Genomic DNA, 24,889 nt, shown 5'->3' with positions numbered 1-24,889 from the left:
ATGATTGGGTTTTGAGAGTCTTTACTTAATCAGTGAACGGTAGGGTGTGGCTGGAGGAGGTGGGAATTGGGATGGGGCTATGGGGTATATATTTTGTATCTGGAGAGTAGAGTCTCTCTCTGCTTCCTGATTACCATGATGTGAGCTGCTTCCCTCTACCACTTTCTCTTGCCATGATGTTTAGCCTCACCTTGAGCCCCAAGAAATGGAGCTGGCCTTCTATGGACTAAGACCTCTGAAACCGTGAGCCCTCAAGTAAACTTTTCTTCCTCTATAATTGTGCTGGTCGGGTCATTTAGTCACAGCAGCAAAAAAGCTGACTAAAACAATCACACTTGATGCAAGACTGCATTCCTTCCCCTATGATTGAAAACAAGGCAAGAATATGTACTTTTTTTAAAATATATTTTTAGTGGTCAATGAACCTTTATTTTATTAATTTACTTATACATGGTGCTGAGAATTGAACCCCACACATACCAGGTAAGCGCTCTACCATTGAGCCACAACCCCAGCTCCAAGAATATGTACTTTCAAAACTTCTATTCAAGCCAGGAATGGTAGTGCATGCCTATAATCCCAGTGGCTTGGGAGGCTGAGACAGGAGGAAAGGAAGTTCAAAGACAGACTCAGCAACCTAGTGAGAACCTGTCTCAAAATAAAAAATAAAAAGGGCTGGGATGTGGCTTAGTGCTTTAGCACCCTTGGGTTCACTCCCTGGTATCAAAAAACCAAAAAACAAAACCCCCAAACCTTCAACATTGTACTGGAGCATCTCACTAATCAATGAGGCGAGAAAAAGAAAAAACAAAAGGCATACAGATTGGAAAAGATCATGGAAATAACCTTAGGTGTAGAAAATTCAAGGTTGTCTACTAAAAAACCTACAAGAATAACTGAATAAAAAGGCTGATATAGCTCTCCTGTGGTAGTCTAGCATATGGGAGGCTGTGGACTGGATCGGCAGTATTACAACACAAACCAAAACCACAGGATACAAGATCAACTTATCCTGTATTCTATATACTAGCAATTAACAAATAGGAAATTTAAAAACAATTCCCTTTAGAATAGCATCTAAAAACACACACACACACAAACTGTATAATGAAAATCATAAAATTAAAAAACTCCTGAGAAAAATTAAGATCTAAGTAAGTGGAGAGATTATTTGTTCCTGCATTGAAAAAGTGTCAATATTATTAAAATGCTAATTCTCCTCAAAATGGTCTCTTCTTTTTGAAATGTTATTAAGTTTAATAGTTAATTTACACTTATGTTCTTCTTAAGCTAATTAAAAACAAATATACACACATACCTCTTAGAATCAGAAGGAAACTCAAGAGATTACATAGTTAAACCCACCAACATTTCTTGTCGTGTGGGTGTCCAACATGTGCTTAAATATCACCCGATGGGAGAAGATAAGTTTAAACACTGTCACAAATTCTCTCCATGAGAATTTAAAATCAGGTCTTTGAAGTGAAAACTGATCTTAAATGAGAGGTTCCCATAAGGGAGAAAAGATGAAAAAGCAATGTACCTGTGGTGAGGGCTGCTGGATATACCCCTGCTGCTGGAGCACAGGCTGGCTGACAGGATGACCAGAGGCAGAATAGCTAGCAGTAGGGACTGGCTGCCCAGGTGGTAGTGGGGGAGGAGGAGGAGGGGGAGGGGGAGGAGGAGGAGGATGTGGTGGGGGTGCTGCTGTCATGATAAAACCAGACTGCTGTGGAGACTGAAGAACAACAGTAGACTGGAACATGGTGGCATGAGGATCAGAACCATCAGCAGATGTCTGGCGGGCAAGACTCATGTGGCTGAATTGAGAACCAAGGCTATCCTGCTAAAAAAAGGAAAAGTTGGCAATCAGTAAGCCTTTCACACATGGATCAAACTAATCCATGAAAAGTATTTTATATGAAAAATAAAAAAAATTCTATATGAAAAAAGTGTTTTATAACATAACTGTGTTGTGATACTATACATTATGGACATCAAACATATGTACAACAGATCTCTTTTAACAGAAGAACAGTTTTAAGAACATAAGAACTCTAAAGCAGGAAGGCAGGACTATTACAATGCCATTATTACAATTATCTATAAAACATAGCTAATGAGAACATGCAGAAAAGATTAAAAATGAAAAGATATTTATTTAAATGAAGATAAACACATATTAGGATGTAGAAGTAAAATTGGAAATTTTTATATTATACAATTAACATTTTCTTTTTTTTTTTTTTTTTTTGTGGTACTGGGGATCGAACTCAGGGCTTTGTGCTTGCGAGGCGGGCACTCTACCAGCTGAGCTATCTCCCCAACCACAATTAACATTTTCTGAAAGTACTTCAAAGACCAGGTAATGAAGAAGGTGATGAATACTCTTCTAAACTATGTCCCTTTTTCCTAGAAGGCAAGATTCCAGTTCTGTGCATTTTTGTACCCCAACAATCAGCCAGCTCCTCTATCTCTCGAAAATAATTTGACCATACATTCCTTTCTTCCCTAGTGTTACTAAAGTTAAATGTTAGATAGATGTAATCCAAATGACAAGTTTATACTGCATTTGCTCCCTAGGGAGCAATCAATGGCACCCAGTTAAGACATGGTTATGATTTATGTGTCATCTGACAAATTTTTCTCTGACTCAACAGTGTAAGGCCCACCTCCTACTGATCTAGAAAAATACCACTAAAATGATAGTTCGAGGTTAAAATGGAATTCCCCTACTCCCAGTGAGCCACAGGTAACAATATATACCCCATTTTGTTACAAAATCAACCCTGAAAAAATGTGATTTACAAAACTATGGCAAATGAATTGCCACATTAAAGCTGACATCTGCAGTTTCTAGTCTGATGGTTTTTAGAAGTAAATTAATGTTATGGAGAAGAAAAAGGATTGCAAAGGGGGAACCTGATTTCAATAATTGAAAAAATATAGCTTTACACTTTCCAAGTACTGTAGCACCATCACACTAATTCAGTGAATGGATTTGAAAGGAAAGAGCATACCTACTGACCACACCTACTAGCTGTAATTACATAAGTAATATGGTAAAATATTCTTAAAATACCCTATAAAACAAGACACACTGAAATGTCATTTTTTAATTCTAGTGAAAATTTCTAAAACATTTCTAAGGATTTTTGCTTTTCTTTTCGACATATTTTCAACTTTTAAACTTTCTCAACACCATAAAAAATTCTTTTTTTCACGCTGGAAGTGATTTTTTTTTTACTATGAAATTTAGTTTTTATTAATTTCATATTCATCCAAAATTAAATTAAATATTACATTTTTGTAATGCTCAAAATCCTTAACTTTCTTTCCTTGTGCATAATCTTATTAAAGGTAGATTATTTCGTACGGACTGAAATATCAACAGAACCTTGTCAAACAGAATCTGAAATTTTCATTTAAAAGATTGATTTTCCACAACATGCATTTAATTAAAAAAGTGGAAAAGAGCTTTGCAGGAAAAAATTTCAATCGGAGACCTTTTGGTCTGCATAAGAACATGATTCAGGACCAACATTAAGCAGTACACAACCATTACGTGCAGAATAACTGTACAGGAGTGGAATTTCATGTACAATAAGTTATCTTATTATTCCACAAATATGTACTTAATAGGTTTATTTGGTAGAAGTGATTTTTGAAAATAATTTAGAGCTAAGGCTGGTAAATAAAGTTGCCCCAACTTGAAACAATGTCACCACCAATGAAACAAAATGTTTCAAAAAGAGTTTGGGATCATTGTCAGATATGTTTGTAATCTGACTCGGAATGCAATTTCAAAATATGATGGTCAATATAGTCTGAAAAATAGCAGTATACTGCAAAAAGTATTTACGCTGTTTGTAATTTCATTTTAAGGGAAGGAAACTACTGTTGACTTAACACGTACATTATGCAGAAGGTACTTTACATTGCTGCTTCAGGGCCATAGCTAATTTGGCAGTGTAACATCTGAGAAGAATAATTTGGGACATACTTTGGATTAGAGGAGGTACTGTCACTTTATAGTTAGAAATTAAATATCTAGAGATCTTTGGAAACATACTTAGAGGAGGTCCTCTGAAGCTCTAAGCTACAATTCATTCTATAACTGGTACTGAATCTACTGAACCCACAGTTCTGAGGACAGAATTGAAAATCTGAACCCAGATAAAACCTGCCATCATACAACTGCACAGATTCCATAATGATCTCTAAGAGAAAAGGAAAAAAAAAAAAAAAAAAAAAAAAAGAAAAATTAAAAGAAAACATCTTAGAACTAGAATAGTCAACCTAAAAATATCTCATTATGAAAAAGCAGGAAAAGATTAGAATTTAAACAATCATTATAATAAGTCAATATCACCACTATTTTATGGAAGAGAATTAATTATTACTAACAAATTAGAAAACACTTATGCTAGTACATATGCACCCCTGATGTTAATAAATACCACAAAAAGTTCTATTACACTGATCCCATTCCTGAGCATTTATCACATATCCAACATAAAGAACACAACACAGGAGGTGAATAGAGATATAGTACCACAGAATATTGCTGGGTGGGTGAGACTGGCAGGAGCGGGGGTGGGTAAGGGGCTGTAGAGCACTGAACAGGCTGAGCAGAGGACTGCAGAGGACGAACAGGCTAAAGAATAATAGGTTGGCAAACAATGTTAATGTCAGAATAAAATGCTAGAAGAACTGTATAAAATGGAAATTAATACTTTTGGGCAATAGCTTTAACATTTACAAAGTCATTTAAAATACAACAGAGGAAACAAAACAATACCAAATGAAGAAACTACACAGTGAAGCATTTGAGAACATTCTATGTCTAAATTTATTTCATAACTAGAATTTTTTTTGGTGATAAAAATACTTCTTTATTACAGATTAATGCAAATAGGTAACTGACCATTTTAAATTCTATTATCTAACAAAGACTCCTGGGTTAAATTAGTAAAAGCAAAAAGTGTACTTTTTTCCTCACTAAATTATAAATGAAAAAACTTCATTTTTATTATCAGAGAATAATAACTTACATAATATCTATGCAAATTACCCTATTTGATAAGCCATGATTAAATATTCTTTTAGGGCCAAAGTTCCTAAAATTTGTCGATTTTGTAAGAAAAATGCACTGTGGGTAGTATTAACAGTAACAACTTAAAAAAAAAAAGAAAAACAACCATAGTAACAACACATACATATGCATGCACACACACAAACTCATCTCTTTTTAAGTAAGGATGATAAATACTTCCCTTTTAAATGTTTCATTAAAAGAGTACACATTAGGAGTTGAAAAATGAGTTACTAGAAATCTTTAGATACTAATGAAATACTCCTGAGTTCTAGGAAAGAGTTTTTATATGTTTCTTGGGGGCAATTAAAAATAGGTATTCTAAAAGATTAAAAAAGTTTTGATTATTTCTAAATTTTGGGAGTTCAGCTGACCATTTATAAGCTAACATTAGTATCTGATTTAATCTCTTTATCATATGTGTATATATGTGATTACGAAGGGGGTAAAAATACATATGGGCTTCAACACTACTATAATCCACTTTACAGACAGCAATCAGAACAAGGTAGAAAGTCAGATAAGTGAGCAGGTGCAGAACCCAGGTACTGTTATCTGTTATTTTTGATGAAAATGTATACTCATGAAATCTTGCTTTGAACATTATCTCTGAAGAGAATGATTTAAACAATGCAAGATAAACTAAAGGAATGACTGCTCAGGAAATAGTCTAAATAAGAAAAAATTCTTATGACAACTAAGATTTATAATGAGTCGCCTTTTAGTACAAAACACACACTATGGTTTCTAGAAAGCAAACCAAAAAGCTTAGATCAGTTTACAATTCAGTAAAAATACTAGATTAAAGTGAAAGCACCAAACAACAACAACAACAACAACAAAAAAAAAAAACCAAAAAACAAACAAACAAAAAAGTAAAAGCTGAACTAACTGTAGAGAAGCCTCTGGTTCCTCATAAACCTCTGGACCAGAAATGAGCAAGCTTCCTAGAAAATGACAGTGTATATTACACTAATGAGGCACAGTGGCTTTAGAACTTCTAAGTACAGGCTATTCAATGTGTAATTAAGATAGATAACCATTAAGACATAACTTTTTTCAGAAAACTTGACCTTCTATAAAAATGTCAGATGCAACAATAATTTTGGTCTTCTGGGGATGAAAGAAAGAGTACTGTGAGCATTAAGAGTATGGATTAATGTCTCCCAGTGTCAGATGGTAAAGAGCCAACTGTGGGCTAAAACACTGGTAGATCAAAGCAAAATTCTAACAGAGAAGTAACAGCTAGTACTTCCTTTTCCTACTTTGCACTAGCTACAAAACAACATCCATGTAAAGTGATTGGTTTTATATTACATGGTCAAGAAATTAGCCCATCTGAAAGTTTTGGAAATCACAGCATTATTTTGTTTATTTGAAATTCTGTGAATGAATGATCTCAGTGTGCAAAAGAAAGCTATTGAGCATTATTTGGTCATTGAGTCTTTGTTTCTTTATTTGATGATGAATTACCTGCAAAACTTAAGACAGTGCCAGGAAAATCAGTCACGGAGTTTGGTGCATGCCTCAAAACCTCAAATTATAGCTCATTAAGGCATTTTTTATTGTTGTTTTGGGGTATGGGATTGAACTCAGGGGTACTTGACCACTGAGTCACATCCCCAGCCCTATTCTGTATTTTATTTAGAGACAGGGTCTCACTGAGTTGCTTAGTGCCTTGCTTTTGCTAAGGTTGGCTTTGAACTATAGATCTTCCTGCCTCAGTCTCTCAAGCTACTGGGATTATAGGCATGTGCCATTGTACCCGGCAAAGTATCGGTTTTTATACCTTCATTTTAGAATAATCTCTTATAACTATATCAAAGTTATGTCTGAGGAATAAAAATGTGAAAAATATGATCATAAATAAACCCTCAGAATCTTTGAAGCTTCCAGACTGACATATTACCACAAAATTAAATAGAAATGAACTAAATAAAAATCATTCTTGTGAAGCTCTTGGTGAAATACATGGTCTGCAAAGACAATTACATGCTAGCAAAATAAAGAACAAAAATGAATGAAGCCAACAAAAGGAATTTTAGGTAGTCTGAGTGTGTGTGACCAAATGGGTTGGGAAGGGGATATGGGAGTGTCTGGAAGTGTTTCAGGCACTCACCTCTACATTTATGAACTGAAGTGCCTCAAAAACCTTTAAGTCCTATTTAAATAAACAAACAAAACAAAAACCTAACCACCTTGTCCAGGAGTCTTACTTTGCAGAGGCCAATTAATTTCATGACTTTCACACTATTTGATAACATAATTAAACTTCTTGTTTATGCTTTTCACTCCTGAAATATAAATGATATCTCTTATGAGCAAAGCTAATGAAATTTTTATGCATGGTCTCACAAATGGAATATTTAAATGATCTTGCAGGGAAAAAGAGGCATAATTAACTGTATAAACGCTTTTGATATAAATAAATAAAAAAAAGCATACATAAAAAATCTTTAAAAGCTGGAAATGAAAACAAGACTTTAGATTGGCATACATCTTTGGGGAAAAAGACTGAAAATATTTGTAAAAACACTAAATGTTTTAGTGGATTGAAGAAAATATTAAGAGTACTTCTGCTAAGCAACTCAGTGAGACTCTCTCTCTAAATAAAATACAAAATAGGGCTGGGGGGCTGGGGTTGTGGCTCAGCAGTAGAGTACTTGCCTAGCATGTGTAAGGTGCTGGGTTTGATCCTCAGCATCACATAAAAATAAATAAATAAAGGTATTGTGTCTACCTAGAACTAAAAATATATATATTAAAAAAAATAGGGCTGGGGATGTGCTCAATGGTCGAGTGGCTCTGAGTTCAATCCATGGTACCTTCCTGACTCCACCAAAAACAAAAACAAAAACAAAAACAAAAACAAAAACAAAATAAAAACAAAACAGAACGAAGAGAACTGGGAATTCTCTCAGTCTCTGTGTCTCTTACAGGGTAGCTGAATGGATGAAGAATACTTTGAAGAACTAAAGCAAAGCCCTTTAGTTTCTTGTTTGATCTTACAACAATTTATTTTACTCACTGGGCCAATGAACAACTTTTGTTTTAATTTCTCTTTTTGTTCATTTCTTATTATTGTAAAATAGGGAAAAATATTTAATGGGCATTTGAGACAAAACCATTCCCTTCTTTCCAAATTGTTTTCAGTATTTATTAGTTGAAAGCCCTTGAATTTAAGTCTCTTTGTGAACAGTGAGTAGGACATCGCTGGTGGTACAATTTTAACGTTCTAAGACTTACTTGGGCTACCTTAATTGTAGTTAGTAAATTTAGTCTCAATATGCAAAGGAAGGTGAACTCAACATTATGGAATCGTGGGTATGTGCACCTGTGAGAAAATGTGATTAGCTGCTGGTTGTTGAGGTGGTGGGGGTGGCAGAGGTGGCTGTGGAGGTCCAGGCACTTGGGTTCTAACTGGCTGTTGAGTCATAGGAGGATTATACACAACTGGACTTCCATCTGGGTTTATGAAGGGCTGACCTGAAAAATTAGAAAAGGAAGAAAAAGCCAATTTACGACAAAGATTGAAAATAAGTCATTCTACTAACAATCTACAAAACATTTTCACATATCCCTTATCTCCAATTCCAAAACCACTATTTTTTAAAAAACAAACGATTTTCTTATGTTGGGAAATAGGCTGATTTGACATGAAGACTTTATTTTTCCTACTTATATATTCAAATGTTGTACTGCTGTTTTATGATGTCATGTTGTCCAGACCCTACTGAGCTTACTTTGTAATACATAGTATTCCCTGAAAAATTCTGAATCATGAAACACATTTTGCTCGAGGTATTCAGTTATAAGACTGTGGTCCTGGAAGGCTGGCACACATTTTAAAGAGAAAATGCTCGACTATAGGATTATAGACTATTATTCATTAATTTTTATTAGTGGGTGGGAAATATTTAACTTAGAGGCTACACTGCATATATTTCATTAATACAGCATAAAATTAAGATGGCTGATAGCTTTAAACTGCAAATTGTGAATTTGATGACAGTGTCCTTATTTTACAATTTCAAATTTGATAAATGTTATAAATAATTTCTTTTTAATTATAATTTTCTAGAAAATTTCTTTTTTATTTCCTCTGAGCTGTATTCATTGGTAAGTGATAGAGTCAGAGAGAACTTTAGTACAACACTCTGTACACGTGTTCTAAACAACTCCTTATTATGCATTGTAACATTTCATTATAGGAAAATAGCTAACAAATAGAGACCAAAAAGAAATGAATCCCCCATAATTTTATAGCTAACATTTTATATATATTCTTCTAGATGTTTATTCAATGAAGGAATAAAAAGATTCAAAGATCAGTATATTTCTTAACAAGACACTGAGTTATCATAAAAGAAAAACAGTAACTATGTCAAACAAACTGTTGACTGGCTTTGATACCCATTTAGTGAGAATACAGAGGAATATAGAGAAATTTAACTAAATATTATTTTCTTAAATTGCCTTTATATCATCCTTTCTTACATGATAAACCACTGTCCATTTTATTTTTTTGAGGAAACTTATGGCATATAATAATTTTTGAGAGAAGATCACACTCTTATTACTAGGAAGCAGGAAAAATCCACCAAAGTACAAATTTCATAGGTTAGCTTCCTGATAATTTATGTGACGGTTACAGAAAACAAAAACAAGTCGGGCTGGGTAACTGTTGACTGCTAAATAATTTGGAAAAAACAAAATAAAATGGTAGAGCAGATTTGGGTGAAAGCTGGATCAGAAGTTATTTAAAGGCTTTCTGGAAAGAGTTAAATGTATTATAACACTTCTCAAAAAAATTGAAGAAATCACATTTGGATTCATTTAAAGTGAGTATAATTGATCAATTTCTTAGTTTATCAACACATAAGAAATTTAATTTTTCATGTCAGCAAAACCACATTAAATCGTGTTTTCAATGAAAAAAAAAAAAAAAAAAAGAAAGTAATTAGTTTTAAGTCATGGTTTTCTCTACCACGAAACAAAAGGAAAGGGACAAGGACACTCAAAAGACCTGACACTTCCACTTGTATGTGGTCTAACCACTGCCTGTATGATGAGACTAGATTGGCTATATCTCCAAGTTTTTAAAGTAAAGGTATCAAAAGATCTAAGATTGCTTTCATTACCTTTCCAAAGAATAGGCCTGTGTTATTTTGAAATTTCTTTGAATGTTCTCACCAGTGGAATGGTTTTGCAGGGAATCAGAGGTATAATTAACTGTATAAACTGCTTTTGATATATTAAATAACCTTTAAAAGTTAGAATGAAAACAATACACTGGATTATCATAAAAGAAAAACAGATTCAACTATGTAAAACTGTTCACTATCATACCCATTTAGTGAGAATACAGAGGAATAGAGAAATTTAAACAATATTTTCTTAAATTATCCACATAATATATTTTCTTACACAATAAACTGCTCTCCATTTTTCTGCATCTTTTAAAAATATTTTTTAGTTGTTATCTATCTATCTATCTATCTATCTATCTATCTATCTATCTATCTATCTATCTATCTATCTATCTATCTATCTATCTATTGTGCTAACAATTGAATCCACTGCCTCACACATGCGAGGCAGGCACTCTAACACTGAGTTACAACCCCAGCCCTTTCTGCAATCTTTTACAGATCATGCTTTCTCTATAGAAATCATTTTTGCTACTCTACATAGTGAAATATATTGTAAGTGTAATGATAATATATTATAAACCTCTCTGAGGTTTAGTTTTCTTATCTGTAAATGGGGATTTCACTACCTAACAGGGTTGTTATAAAGACTATAAATGAAATATTTAAAACACTTAACATAGTATATGGTACAATGTAAATGCTCAATAGATGTAAATTACTATTTGTTAACTGCAAGGAACATGTGTGGTCAATACTAATTTATAATGACTATTTTCATTCAACAAATTTCCTCAGTAGAAAATAACCACCACATTCTCAGCAGAAGTTAATTATAGGATTTTTTCCATTTCATTTATATATAATGATTTAAGAGTGACTTACTTGGTTCTTCTTCATAAAATACATAGTATTTTCCCCAGAATTTGTTTTACCAAATAAAGCTTTCTCAAAGGTAGCTGCCTTATTTCTAGGAAATGAACTATTCTTTAACTGTAGTTAGGCAATTATTTAGCCTTGAAGAGTTCATAGATGTCACAGGGGAAAGTGCCTTCTAATTAAAATATGTCTTTTAACATTTTCTAGTGTGTTTTTATTAAGGTTCTTGGGAAAATGTCAATTATTCATAAAAAATAAAAAGCTGTCAACATATGTACAGACAACACATTTAAAAAGTATCTTTTCATTTTCAGAAAATTTCTACTATCTCAACTGAAATAAACAACTTTTTCTGAATACCAACCTGTTTGTGGGTTGATCAGAATACTGCCAGGTGGTATGCCTGTAGCTTCCAAGGGAAGCAAAAAGAAGCTAGTGCTAGGAGATGCGACTTGCCCATTTAGGCCACCATCAAAGGAAAGAGAACTATGAGTGCTGACAGTTGGATAGACGACAGGTGCGCCATGAGAAGACTGGCTGAGAGCTGTACCTGGAAGAGGCTGCTGGATGTGAGAAAGAGAGCCCGTAGATGACCCTACACTACCAGAAGACTCAGAACCTAGGGAAGGAGTAATGAAAAATATGGATTTTTTAAACCTCATATAAAAACAAAGGCTTTAACAATGTTACAATAAAATTCACATTGCATAACATGCAGTTACCACATAAAAGCAATGGCTATTTTTGATTTACTGTTCAATTTTGCTTACCCTCCCAAACACAAACAAGTTTAATAAAGCAAACTGATCACATAAGTTGTCAGAAAAGTCATTGCCAAAGCATGCAACTTAAGCAAGTTTATAATAACAGCCACAGACAGCCACAAAAAGCACATTATCCACATTCCCAAAAGGACAAAGTTATGTACATTTTACCTTTTAGATTAACACCTAGGAATATACAGATTACAATTTTCCCCCAGGAAAAAGAACTTAGCACGGCCAAATGCCGCAAACCTCTTATATCAGAAACCCCTTATCTATAAGAACACAGAAAGATTAAGAATAGTGTAGGAAATAAAAGAAATGATAAGTTCTCTATTAAGAGAAACAACTGTCAAGTTTCATTGCAGAATTTCATTTCTCAGCTTACAATCATAGCATTACTATAATGTAAACTCAACTTTCCATTTTCTTATCAAGTGACAGCACTGAATATATTCTAAATACTTATATTAGCATTAGCTTAAAATTTATTTCTCACTAAATTAATAACCAATTTGATAACTGAATCTGACTGCTTTCACGTCTGCAATTTATTTAATTCTTTACCAGAGAAATGGAAAATGGCATGGACTTTTAGCATAATGGTTAAAAGTGGACAATGAGACAATGAAAGAATGGAAAATATTTGGACAATGCATATAGTTGATTAGGTTTTGAAAACAAGAGTTGACTTGGGGATGGAGAATCTTTTTCTTTCCTTTTTTTTTTTTTTGTATTGGGGACTGAACTCGGGGCAAATTACCATTAAATTATATCCCCAATTGTTTTTATATTTTGGTACTGAGGATTGAACTCAGATGTACTTGACCACTGAGCCACATTCCCAGTCCTTTTTTGCATTTTATTTAGAGACAGGATCGTGTTGAGTTGCTTTGGGCTTCACTAAGTTGCTCAGAATGACTTCAAACTCTGATCCTCCTGCCTCAGCCTCCCAATTTGCTGGGATTACAAGCGTGTGTCACCATGCCTGGTTCCAATCTTTTTTATTTTTGTGACAGGGCCTTGCTAAGTTTTTGAGGATGGCCTCAAACTTTAGATATTCCTGAATCAGCCTCCTGAACTGTTAGGATTACAGGCCTATGCCACTGCACCCAGTGAGTTGGAGGGTCATTAATGAATGAAATAAAAAACTATGTGAACTATGGAGACTGCCTTAGGAAAGACAGTTTTTATTTTAAGTTCTTTCAAAATGATTCTTGACAAGAGCTTCATCAATTTCCCCTAGGAATTAAAAAAAAACCATTTTCCCTATTAAAGGATTAGGTAATATTTATTTTCATCTTTGAAGATAATATAGACTGTTTATAGTACAAGTTCTCAAAATGTTTTGACACTTTTTCTAAATGACTTTCTCATGATGCAGTAATAGTTCTTTTTTCAAATTATGACAACCAAGTGGCCATAAAAAATAAATGCATATTTGATACATGTTGATTTTTTCATATTCATAAAATTTGCCTATATATACATCACAGCCACTAAGACATTTTCAGTATATCCATATTTTATGTTAAAAAGGTGAAAACTGAAATTCATAAGTCTTAACAATTTAAAGCACTGACTATAGTCAGGTATTAAAAAATATGGTTACCCTGAAATATACCCTTCAAATCTTATCTGCACAATACCAGATGTCTACACAAACCCAAAAAGGTCAGGGAGAAACAGTCATTTCTGACCTTCTTGCTTATGTGGGAGAAAAAATAAATAACTACAAGGGTCCTAAAAGGACATGTGAGCTTCTTTTTTATTGAAGCCACTTAGTAAAAATGTTAAGAGAAAAGTTATGCACCAATGTATTCTAAACACAAAGCAGTAAAGAATGAGGAAATTATTATAATTTCCAGTCATTTATAACAGTTACACCATACTATTTTTCTTTCTTTTTTAAATTCCTTAAAAACTTCTAGCAATTTTATTCAATTTGGGAAAGGGAAATGTAGGACTTAATCATGGAAAAAAAAATCAATAACTGATAGTATTAGCTGGAAACTCAATGTTAAATAATTGAGGGTAAGGAACCATGCTTTTTAACTAGAAATAAGCAATGGAGAATTTTTAATCACCTCTGGGCACTCGAACAAGAGATGTGTCATCAAACCTACCTGATTATGATTATTTTTATTTTAACTGAAATTTGTAAACCTATCTCTAAGACAAAGAACAAATTCTAATGTCAGTGCACTACAGGTAGCAATTTTACATTTTTGGATAATCAAAGTCACATAATAAAAAGTTAAGACAACATTAGGCAAACTAATATTTTGATTGGATAGGAGTAAGCAGATATTTATACCTGTTTTTGAAAGCCTGCCTATGCTTTTGTTGCTTCCAGAACTATCACCTCTTGTCAGGACTGAGATTCCACTAAAGCTGCTGGCTTTGGTTACAGCAGGCTTCAAGTTTCGCAGGGAGCTATCTGAATCTGTGCTGCTCCAGGGCCGTGGTTCTGAGTATTTCAAATCATTCTCAGTGCTGCTTTGATGGCTATTGGTTGATCTCCCTGAAGCATCTTTATTAACTCTGTAATTTAGAAATAAAACTTTGAAAAGCTAATAGGGGAAAGAAAAGAAAGAATAAAGGAAAAAAAGCTTTAATTTTTCAATACTGTTTTGAAAACAAGTTTCCAATACCTAAATATCTGGCGCCTCTGCTGGGTGCTACTAGCATCTTCGTCTTGGATTCTGTTGGCATTTTAATAAGACATTTTAATTTTTATTAGCATCAACCAGTAACCAACATAGATGTTAAAAATTCTCTTACCTTTTGTCAATAATATAATTCTCTTGGGAACACAGGGACTAGAAGGAAGAGAGATAAAAACTTGAGCTTTTGTCAAATGATGTCGACCAATGATGACAACAAAATTCACATGCACTAATATTTTAAAAGTATCCCCACCCCTAAAAAACTCCAAATTACAGATATAAATTATAATGGAATTTTTTGTGACTTAGAGAGACTATGCTTATTTTTTTTAAAATTTATTTTTATTGTAAACAAATGGGATACATGTTGTTTCTCTCTGTACACGGAGTAACGGCATACCATTTGTGTAATCATACATTTACATAGGGTAATGGTCTTTGATTCATTCTGTTATATTTTCCTCCCCCCCACCCCTCTCACCCCTCTTTTCCCTCTATACAGTCCCTCTTTCCTCATTTCTTGCCCCCTCCCATTCCCCATTATGTGTCATCATCTGCTTATCAGTGAGATCATTCGTCCTTTGGTTTTTTGAGATAGGTGTATCTCACTTAGCATGAAAATTCTCCAATTTCATCCATTTACCATCAAATGCCATAATTTTATTATTCTTTATAGCTGAGTAATATTCCATTGTATATATATATATATACCATAGTTTCTTTATCCATTCATCAATTGAAGGACATCTAGGTTAGTTCCACAATCTGGCTATTGTGAATTGAGCAGCTATAAACATTGATGTGGCTGTATCTCTGTAGTATGCTGATTTTAAGTCCTTTGGGTATAGGCTGAGGAGTGGGATAGCTGGGTCAAATGGTGGTTCCATTCCAAGTTTTCTAAGGAATCTCCACACTGCTTTCCAGAGTGGCTATATTTTTATTTTTTATTATTATTATTTTTTGGTATTAGAGATTTAACTCAGGGGCACTTTATATCCCCAGCCCTCTTAATTTTTTTTATTTCAGATAGGGTCTCACTAAGTTGTTTTGGGCCTTGCTAAGTTGCTGAGGCTGACAGTGAACTTGCAATTCTTTTGCCTTAGCCTCCTGAGTTACTGGGGTTATAGGTGTGTGGTACCAAGTTCAGCTACTATGCTTACTTCTTATAGCTATGTATCTTGATGTCTTATTAATTTGGATGTGGTCCAAATTAATTTGAATTTAAACATTCTCTTCCAAACAAGTGAACCCATTTCATTATTATATATTCAAAATATATACCAGTTTACAGATTCCACTTCATTCTCTTAACAAATATTTGATCAACAGAGCTTTGGTTGTAAATATAGCAGTGAATGAGCAGCCATGACTTTATGAAGTTTATAGTCAAACTCCTTTCCTGCTGTTAACTGGAGTCAGGCAGCAATCACTTTTGTTTGTATTACTACCACAGTCTTCTGAGCAGTTTTCTAGTTACAAATTTTTGCCTTTTTCATTCATTTCATACAACAGAAGCCAGGGTGATTTCTTTCAAAGGTCATTCTGATTACACTTCTTCCACCCTTCAGGCTCCCTTTTAGCATGAGTCAGCAAACTATGGCCACTTATTTTTGTTAATTAAGTTTTATGGAACATAACCACTTATTTATGTACTGTCTCACTAAAAAATCAGATTTGAGTAGATATGATAAAAACTATACAGTTCAAAATTATATGGACCTTCATAGAAAAAGTTTTCAGACAGAAAGACAGACAGAGACATACACATACACACACACACCCCAACAAAAAATTCCTAAAACCCCGAAGTCCAGATACTTTAACAAATTTACAGGGCTTAAGTCATTCGGTTCCTGTTTTCTCTGACCTAAACTGTCCTTACTTCCTATGCCAGTTGGGCTATAACCCTGCCACTGATTCTTTTAGTTTTTTATATGTCAAGGTCCCCCTTACCTCTGGGCCTATGCATATACTGACCACATACTTGTAACTCTTTACTTCTGTAGATCACCTCTCAAGATAATTCTGCCACTCCCTACCCAATTCTGGTTTGTGGTTCTTATATGCCTTTTCCCATAGTTTGTGGTAGTTCATAGCTATGTCCCCTATTACACCTTCATGTCTCTATACAAACCACACACCATACTGTCATTACTTGACTCCTTATCAGGGGCAGACCTCTTACAAACTAGTGAGAAAAAAATATATCTAATGTAGGCTTTGCATTCAGCAGACCTAGATTGAAATCCCAAGTCTGCTATTTTCTAGCTGTGAATTCTGGTTATTTTGCTTAGTCTTCTGGTATTGGAGTTTATCTGTAGAATAAAAACATTCATGGTATTGATCACAGAGGGTTGTTTGAAGATAAATTATTATAAACTGACAATGGACATGTTCTTCAGTGTTGAGCATAGTACTAAGAAATCAAGATTTGTTAAGTGTTATAAATTCTTTTAACTGATAGTCTTAATTTTGATGTTATTTCATCTTTTTCTTTTTTAAGATCAAAAGTTTCTGGGCTGGGGAGATAGCTCAGTTGGTAGAGTGCTTGCCTTGCAAGCATGAGGTCCTGGGTTTGATCCCCAGCACTGCAAAAAAAAAAAAAAAAAAAAAAAAAAAAAAGTTTCTATATGTGTGGTAGTGTTAGCATATGTTTCATATATTTATATATCCTGGAAGAGTATTGAGTACTGCAAAGAAGAGGTGCATAGCAAATGTTGGTAAAAACAAATTGATTTTCTTCTGGCAAATATGTATAAAATAATAAGACATTCAGAAGATATATCCCATATAACCACTTATAAAGTGAAAATGATTATTAATAAAAAATATCAATTAGTCTTATTTAAAAAAAAGTTATTTATCAAGGAAAGTCCACTATAAACAAGTAGGATTGAGAAGTAGGATTGAGAATATATGACTTCTAAACAGTTACCATGTTCTAAAAATCTTAAGTCTGTCAGAAGTCTGGAGAAAAAAATTACACAAACATATACTAAGTCCAACAGTCTTTCAGTGACTCCTGCCATTTTCTTCTGCCTTTTCTAAAATTGTATATTATTGCTGCAATGTAGTATTTTGTAAACTATTAAATTATTAAACAAAATGTTTCAATGTTTCTAAAAGGTGACCTTCCTTATGTGTAAAATAATAAACATGATCAACAGATTAAAAAGGACTGAGACCCTACAATGCAATTAGAATGTATCTAACATGAAGTCCTAAATATTGGTACATACATCTTGGGAAAATATTCGGTCTCGAGCTTTCTGATATTCTTCTTCTCTTTCTTCAATAGACTTGCTTCTTCTGTCATCTTTCAAACGAATTCTCATCTAAGGAAAAAAGAACAATTAATAACTGGGAAAATGAATGTTATGGTTTAGATGTGGTGTCCCCCAAAAGCTCATGTGTGAGACAATGCAAGAAGGTTCAGAGGAGAAATGATTGTGTTGGAAAAGTCTTATCCCAATCAGTGATTTACTCCACTGAAAGGGATTAACTGAGCGGTAACTGAAGTGGTAGGGTGTGGCTGGAAGAGATGGGATTTGAGGCATCACTTTGGGGTATATATTTGTATATGACAAATGGAGACTCTCTCTGCTTACTGATCACCATGTGAGCTGCTTCCCTCTACAACAATCTCCTGCCATGATGTGCAGTCTTACCTCGAGTCTGGAGGAATGGAGCTGGCTGCCTATGGATTAAAACCTCTGAAACCATGAGCCCATAAATAAGCCTTTTCTCCTGTACAATTAATTGTGCTGGTCCGATCCTTTAGTCACAGTGGTGAAAAAGCTGACTAAAACAATGAACTACTGGTATAATAGGTCTTTGCATGTATAAAAATGCCATATTTGCTTTAGGTTACCTGGTTATCATCCTTGTCAAAGCTAGAGTTGTCTCTCTTAAGGATATATCGTTTCTGAAAGTCTTCACCTCTCTCATCCTTAATATGTTCATTAAATTTCTGATCAGGTCTGAAAAAAACAAAACAAAGAACAAAAAAGGTAAAAATCAAACATCATTTAATGGAAAGTAATAAGTAATAAAGGTTACTAATTGGTTCTATTAATAGACAGTTATCTCATTTAGTCCTCACAATAATCTCATGAGAAAACACTAACTATCCCCACATTGTGGGTTCAAATAACAAGCTTTACCATGAAGTGGCTTTAGGACTTGTACAAGTTACTTAACCTTTCTATTTCCCAGTTTCCTCAATCTATAAGATGGGAATTACAATGTACCTACCTCAGAGTTCTAAAGATGAAATGAATACAGGAATAACATTTAACATGGAAAACACTTAGCAGAAGTTTATTTATATAAATATTATTGAGAAAACTGAGGTTCAAAAAACTTAAGCGAACATTCAAGGTCAAAGGATAAGTACACAACTGAGCCATAGTTGGAGCCCAGCTGTCTGATAAAAAGCCTATGTATCCTCTCTCCACAGCCTCTTCTAAATATATGAGAAAATGTTGGTGTGTGTATGAATGTATGGCACTATAGCATATATATTACATTCCTTTAGTACCTAGTCTTATGTTATACAACTGGAAGTAATAAAATATTTTGTGTTGAATTAACTAAAAAATTAAAGAGACTACTTCAAGATGTACCCAAGTTACTAAAAAAAATTTTTTTTTTTCTTGCAGGGAAGTGTCGGGGTTAACCAGGGATTGAACCCAGGGGTGCTTAAGCACTGAGCCATATCCCCAGCCCTTTTAAAAAATGTTTTATTTTGAGACAGGACCTCCCTAAGTTGCCTAGGGCCTCACTAAATTGCTGAGGCTGGCTTTGAACTTCTGATCCTCCTGCCTTAGTCCTCGAAGCTGCTGGGATTACACGTGTGAGCCACAATGCCCAGAACCAAAAATTCTTTATTACAGCAGGGCCAGGCTTTGTTTTACATTAACTGAAACAGGTTAGAAAAGATGAGTTCTTTTTTGGAGGTGAACATTGCAACCTAAAATAATGAATATGAATTCTTAGCAATATATTTTATAGCAATTAGTCTTTTCAGATTAGAAATGTTAAAAGTTCTACTAAGACCTAGTTCAGTGGTTCCAGCCGTTGGAAAATATAATTATGAGATTTCACATCTCCAAATATATTCTTGGCTTCAAAAATTAATTCAATAAAACTCTGCGACTTAATGTCATTCTATTATAACACTGAATTTTTCTTTTAAAATATATGATAAAGAAAAATATATCTAATAGTTACAAAGAAAATCTAAATGAATCTTAGTTTTTAAAATCAAGTTCAAGTACATACAAATATATACAGACATGTATCTATACATGTACACATATATATTATGAAGGTACAGAGTATATGAATACTCTTGAAAATTCCTAATCATAATCCCAAATCCCCCATTATCAGCAAAATAAGACCTGATATTTCATTATATATAGGACCCAAGTAACACTGCTGAATATTTGCTGAATTTTTAAAAAGAGCTGACTCCTGTAAATTATAAAGAAGATTTAAAAATGAGAATAATCTAAGCAAGCAAAAGAAATTTCTATTGTAAAACAGATTTAGATTTGTGAAATGGAGCAGATATTCACATAAAGGTATATTAATAATAAAAAGGAACACAAACAGCTTTGTGATCAAAATGATGAGGAGTACGCTTTTCCTCTGGGATTTGGAAGATTATTTAGTTCTCACAATGGCAGTATCTTATTTTTATTACATTTTATGTCATTTACTAATGACATCTATTTTTCTAGTTGTTCAAAGTCACATTTTCTTACTCAAGGAGTTTGTAGTTGAGTGAGAGATTGTTATTCCAAAGTGAACTCTAAGGTTTAACCAAGGGCCTGGCAACTTTTCTAAGAGCAGCTGGATTCCCACACCAAATAACACTGGCAGGCATTTCTGCTAACCTTAAGACTGTCTTACCTCTTTCTTTTATAGATGCCTGAATTTACTGCCCTGCAATCGCCAACTTCCCGCTCCATTGAGACACCCCAGTGGACACCGGGTTGTTGACATCCACAACACCACTGGTTCAAGGCTGGAGCGGGTAATCTCCCTATGAGGAAAAGGTAAGTTTGTTTTTATTCAATGTGGAGCAGATCTCTAAGGTTTTCTGATTTACAACCTTCTTCATATCCCAGAAGATATAAAATAAAAATACAGTGTAACTTCAATGATCCGAAATGTTTAGTTGTAATTACATTATCAACCCAGACTTCTTTAAGCACATCATAATTATCTCTGCTTAGCTAAACTACTAATTACCGTTATAAAGAGAACCCTAAAGTTTTCTGACATAATTCATAGCATTCAAATAACTGAGGTTACACTGTATTGAAAACCTTAGAGTCATCAGTCAAAATGTTAGTCAAAATGCCTGCTAATGTACATGTGCTTAGGAATCCAGCAGCTCTGAGTAATGTTGAAAGGTACTGGTTAAATGAATTTGGTTAAGTGAAAAATTCTGTTCACTTTTAGTTCAGCTCATATCCTAATGGTTAATATCCTACTTTAGCCATTATATAACTAATTGGAAAAAGATTAACTAATATAGATATTTTAAGACCAAGGAACCAACGGATGAAAATTAAACCAGTTCCACATTTTTCGATAATCCCTAAAGAGAGGACTTTTCCCCCAAGACAACTACTTTTATTACTTTTACTTGTAGGAAAAATTATTTTAAAAATACCAAATATATCTATTTAGTTGACAAAGGGCTATTTGAAATGGAAATAAACCAATGTAGATCCAGAAAGCAATATGGTAGCTATAAGAGTAAAGGCCATTATAGCAGAAGGGACAAAGATGATTTAAATTTAAATGTGCAAACTATATGGTTCAAACATAAGACTTTGAGAAAAGTCTGATTTCAGGAAAGGCAGAAAAACAATGGATTGAAGAGCATCATTTATGATATCGGAAGTAGACTACTGCTTATTACTGTGGGCCCATGCTGCCACATATGAACTTGACAAAATTCTTTCTGAAGGCAGATACCAAATTTAAGCTGAACCCAACAAGTTGCATTAGAATAAGACTTACAAAGAGAATAGGTACTATGTAAAAGTAGTAACTTGAATGTTTCTGCATGGGGCCGTCTGCTCCCAACATTAGCTTTGATGATTTACTTTACCAATACTATAAAGCAAAAAGCTTCTCTTAACCATTTAAAAAATTTCCTCAGTAAATTATACATACATAGCTCAGGTAGTGGACGTAGCAATATGGATGACACTATATTAACCAAAAAAAGTCACACTTTCTTGAGATTTGCTAGAGCAAAGGAGTAAAATTGGGGCTCTTGGAATGGACAGTAAAATGTTAGGAGATTGATTAAATGTGAGGGTATCAAAGACAAATTCTGCTCATTAAAAAGAAAAACAAAAACCAAAAACTAATTTGCCTGAGGCTGGCCATAGCTTTCTAAATTATATTAGTTTTAAAAACTTTTATAGAGAGTAGCTAACATGGTTGATACTATAACCTCTGAGTTAATTTTTTTAAACATGGGCCCCGGTCTCATTCATGTTCCTTATTTTAGTGCAGGTGGGTCCATTTTGTTCCTAGTGGGCTAAATGTATTTGTAGGTTATATCACATAAATTATCATGAAGCTTACTTAGACTGCAAAAACGTGGAAAACCTGAGATGAAAGATGCTGTGGGAAGATAAGAATTAGTACATAGGCATATAACATATACCTACATCTATTGACACTTACATTCTTGTATTGCTAGTTTTGTTTACTATGACAGACTTCCCACTTTGATCAACATTGTGGTCTAATCCAAAGTAAGCAGCTACTCTGTGTAATAGCATCCTATGGTAAGATGTCATTGGGGGGAATTTTTTACGTGGAGACCTAGAAGTAGAAGAAAAACCAATTTAGTAAGTCAAGGAGAATTGTGATGATAATTTATTATCTTGTTAAATGTCAGGACTTACTCATTATTACCAATGAAATCTAAAATTTCTTGTTCCAATTTCAGCAGCATCATTCTGTCCCTGAAACAAAGTATGAAGACTTTTGTATGTAAAAACTTAACACTGAAGTAATCATAAATGTCAACAGGTTATGAATATTCATAGCTATTTTCCCCTTTATACATTCAGAACTATCATAAGCTTGATGTGAAAACATTTACATGCTTTCTAAAAAATGTTGAGACTGAAAAATGATTTTCTTGATTAACTTTTCATTACAAAAATTTACACACACACACACACACACGCACACACACACACACACCAGTGTAGAGAGAGTATGTAAAATATACCCAATTTTGACAATTACCAACATGTGGCCATTCTTAAAAGCATTCAGCTCTGCTAAGTATCACAATACTTAAAAGTACATAAGTACTACAGCATACTTATAGTATGTATAGTTTGCTCTATAAATATATGTGTAGAAAATTAGTTTTTACTTCCTTATTCAATAAAGCGAGAATTAGCAGGAAAACAATCATCTTTGGTTAAGCTCATGACTTTGTTATGCTGACCTCCATAGAAACAGTACTCTGAAGAACATGTATTGCTAATAACAGGAATATTCTTATGGGACTACAATGGTAGTATGCAGATACGGCTATGGCAGAGAAGCGTGAACTACATTATTAACTCTATGCAGAAAAAAAAAGACTTTTCAACTCATTCTGTAAACTGCTATTACGTACTTTCAAGGCTTTGAGAAATCTTTCCAAAAATATCAAAGTGAGACCAAAGACGTCCAATGTATAAAACAAATTAGCACTCAAGGGTTCTATTTAGTACACTTAGGCTATAATGAATTAATGGTACCACTTTCCAAAGGTGTACAAACCAAGAACATGGCTCCTGCTTTTCTATGCTCACTGGAAATTTCATGTGCATGTGAAAAACAAAAAAGCAACAATACAAAACAAAACAAAACAAAACAAAACAAAAACCTAAAAAACCAAAAAACTCAAACTTCACATAACCCTAAGGGTAAGAAGCAGATCATTCAGTTCTGTCTTCCAAATTTAAAGAATCAAGAAAATGAGGCCAAGGGGTTAATGGCTCTCTAAAACACTATGTAGGAGAATCTTTTCAGATTTTAATACAGGAGTTAACAGGCCTGGTTTAGGTCACCTGAAAGTCTATGGCATCAATCATGAGTTTGATTCTCTCTGTACACTGCAAAAGAAGTTTTGTAAAACTAATACCTTTTATCCTGTTCATATATTCCACAGATATTTAATCACATTTTTATACTAGTTTAAAAAGTCAAGAGAAAACTATGCCTACCTGACGACTTCAAACCCAAAGCTGGGAAGAAAGTGACATTTTAACACAAATTCTAGCAAAGATCAATTTTGCCCTCAGACCTGATTCCTTCATATTCTCCATATTAGTTGAACATATACCCACTGTATCATATTAGAAGCATGAGAATTCTAGGCTTGTTACCATTCTTTTTCTAATTTTCCTACCTTGTTAACATCTACTAAAAATTTTGTCTGCCTTTTGTTTTTTCCCATTGGGTCTCTGGCTTAATTATTACAATGGCGGTAAATACTGTCTCCCTATATATTTCCTTATTCTGTCCTAATCTATTCTATATGCAGCATGGATAATGACATATGCACATATTTATATAAAAGTATATATTTTTGGGTACCAGAGCTTGAATACAGGGGTGCTTAACCACTGAGTCACATCCCCAGCCTTTTCAATTTTTTATTTTAAGACAGGTCTTGTTGAGTTATTTAGGGCCTTGTTAAGTTGCTGGGGCTGACTTTAATTTTGTGATCCTCCTGCCTTGGCCTCCAAGCTGCAGGCACGTGCTGCTGTGCCCAGCTGGGTAATGATCTCTTTGTTTTTGTTCTAATTAGGTAGTTATATATGACAGTAGAATGCCTTTTGACACATCATATATAATGGAGTATAACTTCTCATTTTTCATGAGGTAGAATCATACCGGACATGTAATCATATATGTACATCGGGTAATAATGTCTGATTCATTCTACTATCCTTCCTATCTACATACCCTCTCCCCTCTGCCTAATCCAAACTACCTCTATTTTTCCCCCTTCCCCTTATTGTGAAATAGCTTCCAAATATCAGAGAAAACATGAGGCCTTTGGTTTGCTGGGACTGGCTTATTTTGCTTAGCATGATATTTTCCAGTTCCATCCATTTACCTGCAAATGCCATAATTTCATTCTTCAAGGCTGAGTAATATTCCATTGTGTGTGTGTGTGTGTGTGTGTGTGTGTGTGTGTGTGTGTATGACATTTTCTTTTGGATAATGCTCTTTTAAGAAAATATACGTGACCATGAATTCCCTTGCTTAAATCTGTCATGGGTT

At 33.9% G+C, this 24,889-nt stretch overlaps 1 protein-coding gene across 15 annotated transcripts in view; it reads right to left on the bottom strand.

Annotated features, from left to right (window-relative positions):
* R3HDM1 (R3H domain containing 1) overlaps positions 1-24,889 on the bottom strand; it is a 110,528-nt gene that overhangs the window by 62,993 nt on the left and 22,646 nt on the right. For 6 of the 15 annotated variants that reach the window (XM_079135602.1, XM_079135610.1, XM_079135612.1 and 3 more), the window contains 11 exons: positions 22,501-22,560; positions 22,277-22,417; positions 18,429-18,537; positions 17,797-17,892; positions 14,673-14,710; positions 14,543-14,593; positions 14,206-14,432; positions 11,489-11,743; positions 8,430-8,581; positions 4,556-4,657; positions 1,544-1,846 (listed from right to left, as the gene is read on the bottom strand). In XM_079135602.1, coding sequence (XP_078991728.1) covers positions 1,544-1,846; positions 4,556-4,657; positions 8,430-8,581; positions 11,489-11,743; positions 14,206-14,432; positions 14,543-14,593; positions 14,673-14,710; positions 17,797-17,892; positions 18,429-18,537; positions 22,277-22,417; positions 22,501-22,560 — 1,534 coding nt within the window. Of the gene's footprint in view, positions 1-1,543; positions 1,847-4,555; positions 4,658-8,429; positions 8,582-11,488; positions 11,744-14,205; positions 14,433-14,542; positions 14,594-14,672; positions 14,711-17,796; positions 17,893-18,428; positions 18,538-20,476; positions 20,610-22,276; positions 22,418-22,500; positions 22,561-24,889 lie in introns of those variants that run through there. The other 9 variants (XM_079135609.1, XM_079135611.1, XM_079135614.1 and 6 more) reach the window with 6 other exon arrangements.

This window comes from Sciurus vulgaris, assembly GCF_902686455.1.
Source record: "Sciurus vulgaris genome assembly, chromosome: 3".
NCBI classification, from domain to species: Eukaryota; Metazoa; Chordata; class Mammalia; order Rodentia; family Sciuridae; genus Sciurus; species Sciurus vulgaris.
The sequence above is the reverse complement of the archived record's forward strand: the minus strand, read 5'-3'. Positions and strand labels throughout refer to the sequence as shown.